The sequence below is a fragment of the Trichechus manatus genome, unplaced genomic scaffold, assembly GCF_000243295.1.
Source record: "Trichechus manatus latirostris isolate Lorelei unplaced genomic scaffold, TriManLat1.0 scaffold00214, whole genome shotgun sequence".
Lineage (NCBI taxonomy): Eukaryota > Metazoa > Chordata > Mammalia > Sirenia > Trichechidae > Trichechus > Trichechus manatus.
This window is the reverse complement of record NW_004444150.1, coordinates 536706-546692: the sequence shown is the minus strand read 5'-3', so window position 1 is coordinate 546692 and position 9987 is coordinate 536706. Positions and strand designations below refer to the sequence as shown.

The 9987-nt window shown below is 66.0% G+C and overlaps 1 protein-coding gene across 4 annotated transcripts in view; it reads right to left on the bottom strand.

Annotated features, from left to right (window-relative positions):
* Window positions 1-4369: 4369 nt before the first annotated feature.
* LHX3 (LIM homeobox 3) overlaps window positions 4370-9987 on the bottom strand; it is a 10746-nt gene continuing 5128 nt past the window's right edge. For 2 of the 4 annotated variants that reach the window (XM_023742627.1, XM_004388648.2), the window contains exons 2-6: window positions 7764-7935; window positions 6972-7174; window positions 6198-6349; window positions 5850-6021; window positions 4370-4788 (exon numbers count right to left, since the gene is read on the bottom strand). In XM_023742627.1, coding sequence (XP_023598395.1) covers window positions 4370-4788; window positions 5850-6021; window positions 6198-6349; window positions 6972-7174; window positions 7764-7935 — 1118 coding nt within the window. Of the gene's footprint in view, window positions 4789-5849; window positions 6022-6197; window positions 6350-6971; window positions 7175-7763; window positions 7936-9063; window positions 9071-9886; window positions 9981-9987 lie in introns of those variants that run through there. The other 2 variants (XM_004388647.2, XM_004388649.2) reach the window with 2 other exon arrangements.

Genomic DNA, 9987 nt, shown 5'->3' with positions numbered 1-9987 from the left:
CCTCCAGAGCAGGCAGAGAGAGAAAGCCTTCCCCTGGAGCTGATGCCCTGAATTTGGACTTGTAGCCTACTGGACTGTGAAGACAATAAATTTCTCTCTGTTAAAACCATCCACTTGTGGTACTTCTGTTAGAGCAGCACTAGATGACTGAGACAAAGCTTTTATGCATTGGTCGAAATTGTTATTTTTATTATTCAGATATTTACATTTGGTAACGCAGATCACTAGATTCAAAAGTCAACAAGTCCGGGTGGTTGGGCACGGCACCCCTCTCCCCTGTCCCCGCCAGGGTGCCCCCTACTAGAGCCCCTAGTGACTTTCCTGCTCGCCCTGCACTCAGTGGGGCCGGGGGTCCTGGGCAGGGAGCCGTGCCTCTCTGGTCACACCCGAGGCCTCCTCAGAATGAGACTGGAAGAAAAAGGCGAAATACCCGCTGCAGCGCCGGAGGGACCCGGCACAGCTACGGCCGCGCGCACCCCCGCTCCCGCCCTCAGCGCCCCCCGGCTTCGCAGCGCTCTGCACCGCTCGGTTCCAGCCAGGCTCCCCGCGCCCCCTCACCCGGGTGGGCCACCGGTGGGTCCACTCGCAGGCCCCTCCGCAGGGCAGGGCCGGCCGGGGCGGAGTCCGGGGAATGGGCCCTCCCCGCCGCGCCCCTGGCCCAGCCCTGCGCGCCTCCACCGCCCCACCCGGGTCCGAGGCCCTGAGACCCCTGGCCGGCGGTGGGCGGGGCCTGAGACTTCGAGGTGGACCCCCCTACGCCCGGCTTGGCGGGGAGACGGGGCGCCGGTGCCCGGAACCCCGAATTCCGGGCTCCTCCTTGAGCGCTCACGCCACCCCACTCCCCCGCGGCCCGCCCGGCGAACTCGGTTAATTCATCCTCTCCGTGTGACCCCGCGGACGTGGCCTCCCGCGAGCCTAGGGCGACGGCCTTCTCCTTCCCGTTCCCCAGCGCCGGCCTGCAGGGCTCCAAGACCCGCAGACCGAGGTTTCTCTCCGCCTGAGGTCGCCCCACCCCCCACCCGCAGCGGTAACCGACGCGGCTCCTGGGGCGCCTGGAGCCTCGGGCGTCGGCCCAGTGGGTGTTGCAGGCGCGCCCTGGACCTGCGGTCCGGGTTCGAGTCGGCCGAGCCGAACGTGGGCCGCGAGCGGCCTGGGAGCCTCTATCTCTGCCCCGTGTCGCGGGGCCGTCACAGGGCTCGCCCCAGGCCTGGCGTGGGACAAGGCGAGAGCGGCGCCCCCTCCATCCCGTGCCTGGCCCTTTACAGGTGGGGAAACTGAGGCTAGTGAGACGATGCAAGTGAGCAGCTCTGGAGTCGTGGTGGGTCCACACAGCGAAACCCCCGCGGACCGGGCCGGGCCTGGGCTTTGGTCGCTTCCCCCCGCCCCAAGCCCACCAGGTCCACCCCCCCCCCGGGGCGGGGCTTCGGTTGCCGGTCGCGGCCCCCGCCCCCCTTCCCCGTCCTCTCGCCGCCCCCGGCCCAGTGTAGAACGGGCTCCGGGATTATCGACGCGCCGCCAGCTGGAGTAAGCGAGCCGGCCGGGTCTGCCAACAGGCGGAGGGCCCCTAGGGGACACTTAGCACTTTATTAACCTGTCAGCGCCTAAAAGGTCCCGGGTGGCCTGGGGGAGAGGCTGGAGGCCCGGGGAGTGTGGGCGGTGGGAGGGCGCGGCCTGAGGATTTACGGCCCTCTCTCCCCGCCCCCTCCCAGAATTCCGCATCCGACCCAGGTTCCCACCCGCCTCCTCCTCCCCCTCCCAGACGCCGCCCCACCTGCCGCCCTCTGAGCCACACTCGCTCCAGCCCGACCCAGCGCGTCCTAGGTCAGCTTGCGTTTTCGGCCTCCTCGCCTTTGCCCCCACGGCCTCTGTCCCTAACGCGCCATCCGTGCCCTCACATCCAATCCCGACCCGCTTCCAGGCTCACCTGCAGTGGGGTCTCCTCCCTGGTCCCCCTGCTGCTCCCCTCCCCCACACAGCCCCCTGCCGGATTCAGAATTACCAGGGTTCGGTCCGCAGGCCTTAGGCAGGACCCCGCCCCGCCCTGGCCTTGAAATTCGTGCGCGGGAGAGGGGGCCTGGGACCGAAGAAACTGGACGCATCTTCTTCCGAGGTCGCCCTGGTCATCCGTGGGCCTCCCCGACTCCCCGCCGCCTGCCATCTCATCACCGGGGCTGCCAGGCGGCCTCCGTTAGACAGCAAAGGACCTGGGGTTGTCAGCCAGGTGAACCCCGGGGGGCCTGGGCCTCAGAGGGGCGGGTCTGTCCGCGACGGGGGTGCTGACTGAAGCCCCGCAGTCTGCCTGGCCGAGGGGACACCTGGGCACCCTTCTCCTCCCCACCCTCTGCACGCGGACCTGTTCTCCACCTGGAAGCCCGTCAGGCTCCAGCTGCGGCCCGGTGGCAGGCCCAGTGGCAGGCCTCTGGGGAGCAGGTACCTGCAGGTGGTGGGGCTGAGTATGTGCTCGCATCCCCCCTCCCAGGGAGCTATCACCACTGTCTCCACTCAGCAGGGGGTACGTGGGGCTCAGAAGAGTCTACTGACTTGCCCAGGGTCCCACAGCAAGTGAGCAGACTGGCTGGGACTGGCCTCTGCTGTGAGTCTGACCAGCTGGCTCCAGCCATCCCACTCTGGGGCTGCTGCCAGTTCTACCACGCTGTGAGCACCACCAGCTGTGCCAGGACCTTCCTCTGTCACACTCCCTGGGTCAGCTGGCGGGCTCTAGTCCTACCCCTCCAGGCTGCCTGGGTGCCCCAGCCCCCGCATCTCCCTGGGACAGTGTGGAGCCCCACCCCCCACCCCATCATGGGTAGACAGTCTGTTCCCCCATGGCTCCTTTGGCCAAGATCCAGGGGCAGGAGGGGCAAACCCCACACCAGGTGCCCCCCCAGCTGAGAGACCACAACTCCTCCAACCTTCAAAGAGCCACCTGGCTTCACTGGGCCTGCGTCCCCCACCTGCGTCCCCTGCTTGCATCCCCCACCTGCGTCCCCCACCTGTGTCCCCCCTGCATCTCCTGCCTATGCCCCCCGCCTGTACCCCCGTGTCCCCTCTGTGTCCCCCCTGCATCCCCCACCTGTGTCCCCCCTGCATCCCCAGCCTGTGTCCCACCTGCATCCCCCACCTATGTCCCCCGCCTGTATCCCCCATGTCCCCTCTGTGTCCCCAGTCTCACTAAAGACACCGACCCCCCATCGACTGCAACTGACAAATTTATTGAAGTCTTGGAAAGAGTTGCTTATTGGAGAATAAATAAAAAGACACTGGACATTCACAGACCAACAGGTAGCTCGAGATTCGGGCACGACGTCTTCGACTTACACACAGGCCAGCTTTGTGTCGGGGGGCGCGGGCTGTGGCATCTCCCAGAAACACCACCAGCATCTGATGGTGGAGGCAGGGCACTCCGAGGGGTGGCTTGCGGCCCCCACCACCTTCCCCAGCGGGAAACTGCCAATCCCTGAGGCAGAGCCGGCTCCCGGCTCCCAGGGAGGGCAGGCTGTTTGGCAATGGACATCCACGGTGGGGTGGGGGCATAGCCCGGGAGGCTGACGGCGTCTGTGACTTGGGGGAGGGGTGACAACTTAATCGAGGGCTGGGAGGGGGAGGGACTTTTTAAAAGAATTGATGGAGAAGAAGGGGCCCCAGGAATTCCGCCTCCTCCATGGGGTAGTGACCTCAAGAGCCAGCTGCCCTGAGGGGAGAGGAGCAGAGAGGCCCCTGGGGGAGGGGGAGGGGGCAGGGAGACCCTCAGAGAGAAGGGAGCAAAGGGGTCGTGGGCCAGGAGCTTGTCAACAGCCTTGGTCATTTCTGGCCGCCACTGGGCAGGGTGGCTTACTAGGCCCTCTGCATCCCGCAGCTGCCTCTGCCTGGACAGAACAGGCCCGTCGCTGACCCAGAAGGGGGTGCTTTACACAGCGCAGAGATGTGTCGAGTCTGGGACATGAAAGCACGTTAGTGGTTGATGGTGTTGTTTTTAATTTCAGAAATTAAAGCGTTTTCCAGCCCGAGGGCTGAGCCGGGCTGGGCGAGGTGGGAGGACCGCCTGGCTGCAGTAGCGGGGACATTTCATGTCTGGGAACAGCAGCGAGCACTCAGTTAATTGGTCGATAAAGGGAGAAATCTGCTTACAAAACAAGGCGAGGAGCACCAGCTTGCTGGGCGGCCACCAGGCGGGTCACCCGAGTCCCAGGAGGAGCCTGAGCAAGGCTGCGGGCCGGGCTGTGGAGCAGCTCGGCAAACAGAGCCCTTGACGTCCTTGGTTAGCCGCCCGCCGGCCACGCCTGCTCTGAGGGGGTCCAGGCTTGGGGAGCGGAGCATGCCGCCCGCGCCAGGGGCCCTCAGCGAGGTGCTGGTGGAGCCGAGGCCTCGGTCAGAACTGAGCATGGTCCACCTCGTCCAGCCAGGAGGCGGGGCTAGCAGGGAAGTCGGGGTAGCCCCCGCTGCTCCCCGTGGACAGGTCGGAGCTGGGTCCGTTCCCTGCCAGCACCCTCATGGGTGGGGGCCCTCCTGGGGCCCCCGTGGGCACGAGGCCCAAGCTGGCGTCCGGGTACACCAAGCTGGAGAGCAGGGGCTGGGGGCCGGGCAGGCTCTGCAGGGTGGCCGGAGACGGGGGGACGCCGAAGGGGCTGCCGGGGCGCAGCTCGCCGTAGGGCTCTGGGCCCGCCAGGCCTCCGTGCTCCATGGTGAAGGTGCCAGGCGCCCCCGCGGGCCGGCCCAGGGTGGGGGCAGGCTCCCCCAGGCTGCCGTAGAGGCTGTTGGCGGGGCCCATTTCCGCCATGGACGGCTCTTCTGCAACAGAAGCAGAGGCCCCTGAGTGCCTGCCCTGCTCCTCTGTCTCCGCTCATTGGTCCTGCAGGTGACCTGCCCCACATCATGCAGCAGGTCACCGCAAGTCCCTGAGCTCTAGAACTCAGCCCAGCCCTCTGCCCTGCTCCCTCCACTCCTCCCACACCCCTTCAATCCCTAGGTGTCTAGACTGGAATCGGGCAGGAGTGATCCAGCCTGGGCCCAGAGCCTCCGACTTCTCAATCCACCTGCCTGCGGTGCCAGGGGGATCCTCCAAGGCAGCTCAGGGCAGGAGTGGCACAGATACCACCACCCCCATTTTGCAGATGAGTAAATCCAGGCCCAGAGAGGCTGAGTGAGTAGACTAAGGTCACAAACACTGCGGGGCACAAAGATGTGGGTGGGTCTCCTAGGTGTGGGAAAATGGAATAAGCAGGTCCCACAGAGAAGGGTGGAATCTCCCTCCCTCACCGGAGGGCTCCTTCCCCCCAACCCCAAGCAGGCAGGACTTTTTGTCACCTCAGAAATAAGCTGCCAGTTCTCCTCAAACTCATTGCTACAGCTGGGAGCCGAGAGCGGACCGGGACGTTCCCCCATGAGAAGGTCTGGCAGGCGTCCTGCTTGGGAGATTTCTGCCCCCGGCAGGGGACAGCAGTGGTCCTGGTGGCCAACCCCCCTTGCTAAGTTTCAAAGACAGGATCAGTGGGGACCAGGGGCTACAAATGCCCTTTCTCTGAAAGTAAAGCTCAAGGGTCCAGTAAGTAGGAAATTCGGATTTCCAGGCCCTCTGTAGCCCATCTGGGCCCTGGTGGCGCAATGGTTAAGCTGCTAACCAAAAGGTCGGCAGTTCGAATCCACCAGCGGCTCCCCAGAAACCTATGGGTCAGTTCTACTCTGTCCTACAGGGTCGCAATGAGTCGGAATTGACTCGCCTGGTCAACGAATTGGGTTTGGTTCTGTAGCTCATCAAACCGTGTTCTTCCCCAGGAGCCCGGAAGTAGACTCGGCCCGGACTAGCAGGGGGTAACAGTCTGCAAGGCGGGCTTCATGGGCCCCTCGCGTACCGGTGAAGGAGACCTCTGCGTCGCTGTCCTGCGCCTCCTCATGGACGCTGTCCTTGTCGGACTTGGAGTTGCCGCGGGAGCGCTTCATGTTGCGGAAATACTGTCCCCAGCGCTGCCGGCCCGCGTCCTTCTTCAGCCTCTTTTCCTTGGCCCGGCGGTTCTGGAACCAAACCTGGCGGGGCAGGGGTTGAGGATGGGGTGAGTGGCAGCCACGGGCTCTCCATCCCACGGGGCTTCCTTTCTCTGTAAGATCCAGTGGGAGAGAGGGGCGTCCGAGGGCCAGAGCAGGGGGACCCCGGGAGCCCGGTCCGCCCGCGCGCCGGTGGGGAGGAGGGCCGCGTCGCTGACCTGCACGACGCGCATGTCCAGGCCGGTCTCGGAAGAGAGCTGCTCGCGCACGTGGCGCGCCGGCTTGGGCGAGTTGTTGTAGGCGCTCTTCAGCGTCTCCAGCTGCTTGGCAGTGATGGTCGTGCGCGGCCGCTTGGCTGTGGCCTCGGCCTCTGCGCCGCGGGGCAAGCGGGTGAGTGGGCCCCCCGCCCGCCCCCACCCGGGCGCAGACGTCGGGACCACAATGCACCCACCCCGAGGCCCGGTTATAGGAGCCCGGGACCTGAGGCCGACCGGCTGGGCCGTGGCGCGGAAGAACGCCCGGGCGCTGCGCGCGGATGGAGAAAGGTGCCGGCCGGCCCGGCTCAGGAGGAGTTGGCGGAGGAGAGGGGGCTTCGCGGCAGCAATGATCGCGGCGGCGCCCCCTCCACCTGGGCGGGCTGCAGCGCTCCCTCCCCCCTCTCCCCCAGAGGTTCCCTTTGTTCTGAGGTCGGATCTCCAGAGTCAAGGTAAAATTTAGGGGCGATTCGAGATAATTCCGACCAACCCCTCTGCGCGCTCGAATGAGGTGGGCTCTAAGACCGCAGCCCCCGCGTCGCTGAAGCCAGTAGGTCTGGTAATTCTCTCCTCCGGCTTCCCGGCTTCCCGGCCTGTGGGTCATGGTATCCCCACCGCCCCAACCCGCAGGGAAGGCGCTTAAAGCGCGCCGCCCGTGTCCCCGAGCCTCAGCCCAGTTAGCAGAGGAAGGAATGGGACGAAGGCGGGTGACCGGCCCCAATAGTGCTCCCCACTGACCCCGCTGCTTGGCCGTCTCGTAGTCCGCCTTGCACACGAGCCGGCTGTCCTCCATGAGGTAGAACTCGTCGCCCGTGGCCAGCTGCCGCTTGCATACGACGCAGGCGAAGCAGTGCAGGTGGTACACGAAGTCCTGGGCGCGGCGCACCACCTGCGTGGGCGGGATGCCCAGCTGGCACGCGGCGCACTTGGTCCCGAAGCGCCTGCGGAGGCACAGGGCGGCGGCGGCTCAGCGCGCTAGTTCGCCCGGAGCGGGTCTAGAGCAGCGAGCGCGGCCTCAGCGCAGGGCGGCTGGGGAGGAGCGCGCCGGTTTTGCCCCTACTCATCCGGCCCGGCAGTCCCACCGAGCCGCACTCGGACCACCGAGAAGGGACCTCAGCCTCTCCGGGAGCACAACCCCTTAGTGCTGGATTCAGAGTGGCAGGACCCCGACAGGCGGGTGGTCCCTTAGACCCAGGGGCCTAAGCCCCAAGGGCACATGCGGCCAGACCCTCCCCATTAAGGACAAAACAAGGCCAACACTGTGAGGCAGTAAGTCCCAGGGTTCTAGGAATGCAGCTTTCTTTTTTAAGGATCGCTTCAGTGCTTTACGAAATATATAAAATTATTTTTCTTTTCGAGTAATATTTGCTGACGTCCCAGCCCAGGCCAGCCACCCATGAGAGGCCCCACACTGAGCCAGGAGTTTGCCCCGAGGCGAAGGCGCCCAAGGGCCTGTGACGGGGTTGCTGTGTCGCGGCTGCTGGCCCCTGGGAGCCCGGCCTGTCTCCCGCCCCAGCCGCAGCCGCTCACTTGAAGAAGTCGTCCTTGCAATAGACGCTCTCCCCGCGGCTGAAGCAACGCTCGGCCAGCGGCGTGTGACAGTCACTGCACTTGAGGCACTTGCTGTGCCAGTGACGGTCCAGAGCCCTGAGGATGAACCGGTCCAGAATGTGCTGGTCACAGCCGGCGCACAGCGGGATCTCTGTGGGTACAGGACCGCACGGTACCATCACTGCAAGGGCCAGGGTCGGCCATCACCTCCCCTCCCCTCCCCTCCCAGGACCCAGCGCCGCTGGCAAGCCCCTCCGAAGCGGGCTTGAGTGGCTCCACGGCTCTCCGAGAGCAGGGAGCGGGGGCCCCACGTCCAACGCCCCGCACACAGCTAAAGGGAGAACTAGAGGAGGTCAGAACGGCGCCTGTGAGCAGCCAGCGCACCACCACGGCGGCTCCATCAGGCTGCCCAACAACCACACAATGTCCGCAGGCCTTGAGCTCCAGTGAAACCCAGCACAGGGCTCTGCTCTTGGAAGCCAGGCTGGAAAACGGGTCCTTATGGTCACCTAGTGGCTGGGCACATGTGGGCGTGGGGCACCTGTTCTCCCTCACTTTGCACAGTTAAGGTTCATGGCCATTGGCACAAGACTTCTGCAAGTGTGACCCCCCGAAACCCCCCGCTTCCCATCTTCCTGCACCCAGGAGATGTTTTCGAGTGCGGTGGAGTGGAACTCACTCCATCCTCACGCCCAGGTATGGAGGCCGTGCACGCGGTAGGCAGCTTGTCCTCCCAGCCAAGCACCCCGTTCTCGGAGGCTCGGTTCCCCCAGGGGCTGCAGGGAGGAAACCAGGCTGGGAGTGCTCAGGGTGACCTGCGGGAGCCCCGGTCTGTGAGGGGCTTTGCTGGGTGCTCCTGGGGCAAGGACGCGGTTCAGAGGGACAGCCGAACAGGAGTTGGGCCTGACACATACTGCACCCCCTACCCGGGCTCACCGCCCCAAGGGCCTCCCAGGACGCTAGCTTCAGGTCGGAGAGAACCTCGCTTGATTCTCCTCCCGCGGCGGCGGGAAATTGCGAAGGACGCTGTCCCGCGTCGGGCAAAACCAGGCCCGGGTGCGGAGAATGGGGACCTGCCCACGCGCCCCGGTCCCATCCTCAGCGGCGATCGCAGGGCGGCAGGCGACAGCGCAGCGGAAGTTCAGCACCGAGGCACGGACAGCGCCTCGGCTGTGCAGCCTCCAAGCCCGCGTGCGGCAAAGCCCGCCCGCCCGCCGCGCCTCTCGCCCCGTGGTCTCGCTTCGCATGGCCCGCGAAGCGCCGGTGACCCCGGTCTTACGCTGCATGGTGACTCCAACCCCGCGGGGTCTCGGACACCAGCTCCGGCGAGGCCTGCAGCCTGCACGCCTGCTCTCCGCCGGCTCTCCGGAGCACCGCGATCGGCGCACTCCTTCCCGTCCTCCCTGTCTCTCTGCCCTCCCACCCCTCTCCCAGCCCCTGCGGCCAACCCCTCCCAGGAAACCTCGGAAAATAAATATATAAGTAGCGGACGGATGTGGCCCCACAACCTGGATGAAGCCCCCTTTTCCGCCCGCTCGGTCCACTCCCCAGCCCGAAGCCTCCAGCTCCATTCTGCCGGGAACCCGCCGAGAATGGTCGGTTCTCTGACGGCCAAAGCGCTAGGGCAGTGGCTGGTGTCGCCGGGAAGTTGGAGGTCCAGGAGAACAGAGCAGGTGTGTGGGGGTCGGCCTGAATTAGACCTGAATTAGGGGTGCCTGACAGACTAGGCCCGGCCGCCCCGGGCCCCTGCATGTTTCCCCTCCCTCGAAAGTGGGGAGCTCCTCTTGGGGACCCTCCTGTCCCGCGGTCACTGGGCCAAATTGTTGTCCCCTTCAACCCTCGGGTCTGGGGCCTTGGGCTGTAGAGGGTCACCCGAGCTGGTCCTGGTCCCCAGGAGGGCTCCTCGCCTGAGCGCCACGACCGTGTAAACACAAACTCACGACTGGGGCCCTGGGCGGGCCGCACCTGGGTCCTCGCATCCTCGCCCACCCGGGTCCCTTGGCTCCCGCCGGCCTCTGAGGCCAGACCCGGGAAGAAACGACGACCTCCGGGTCCCCCCACGGTCCGCCCTCTTCCGTCCAGCCGCTCCGCCCGGCACCCACCTCGGCGCAGGTCCTCCCTCCGTGCCAGCAGCGCCAGCAGCAGGTCGCCGCCCGCCGACTCCCGGGCCGGGCCCAGCTCCCCGCGCGCCTCCATAGCCCCG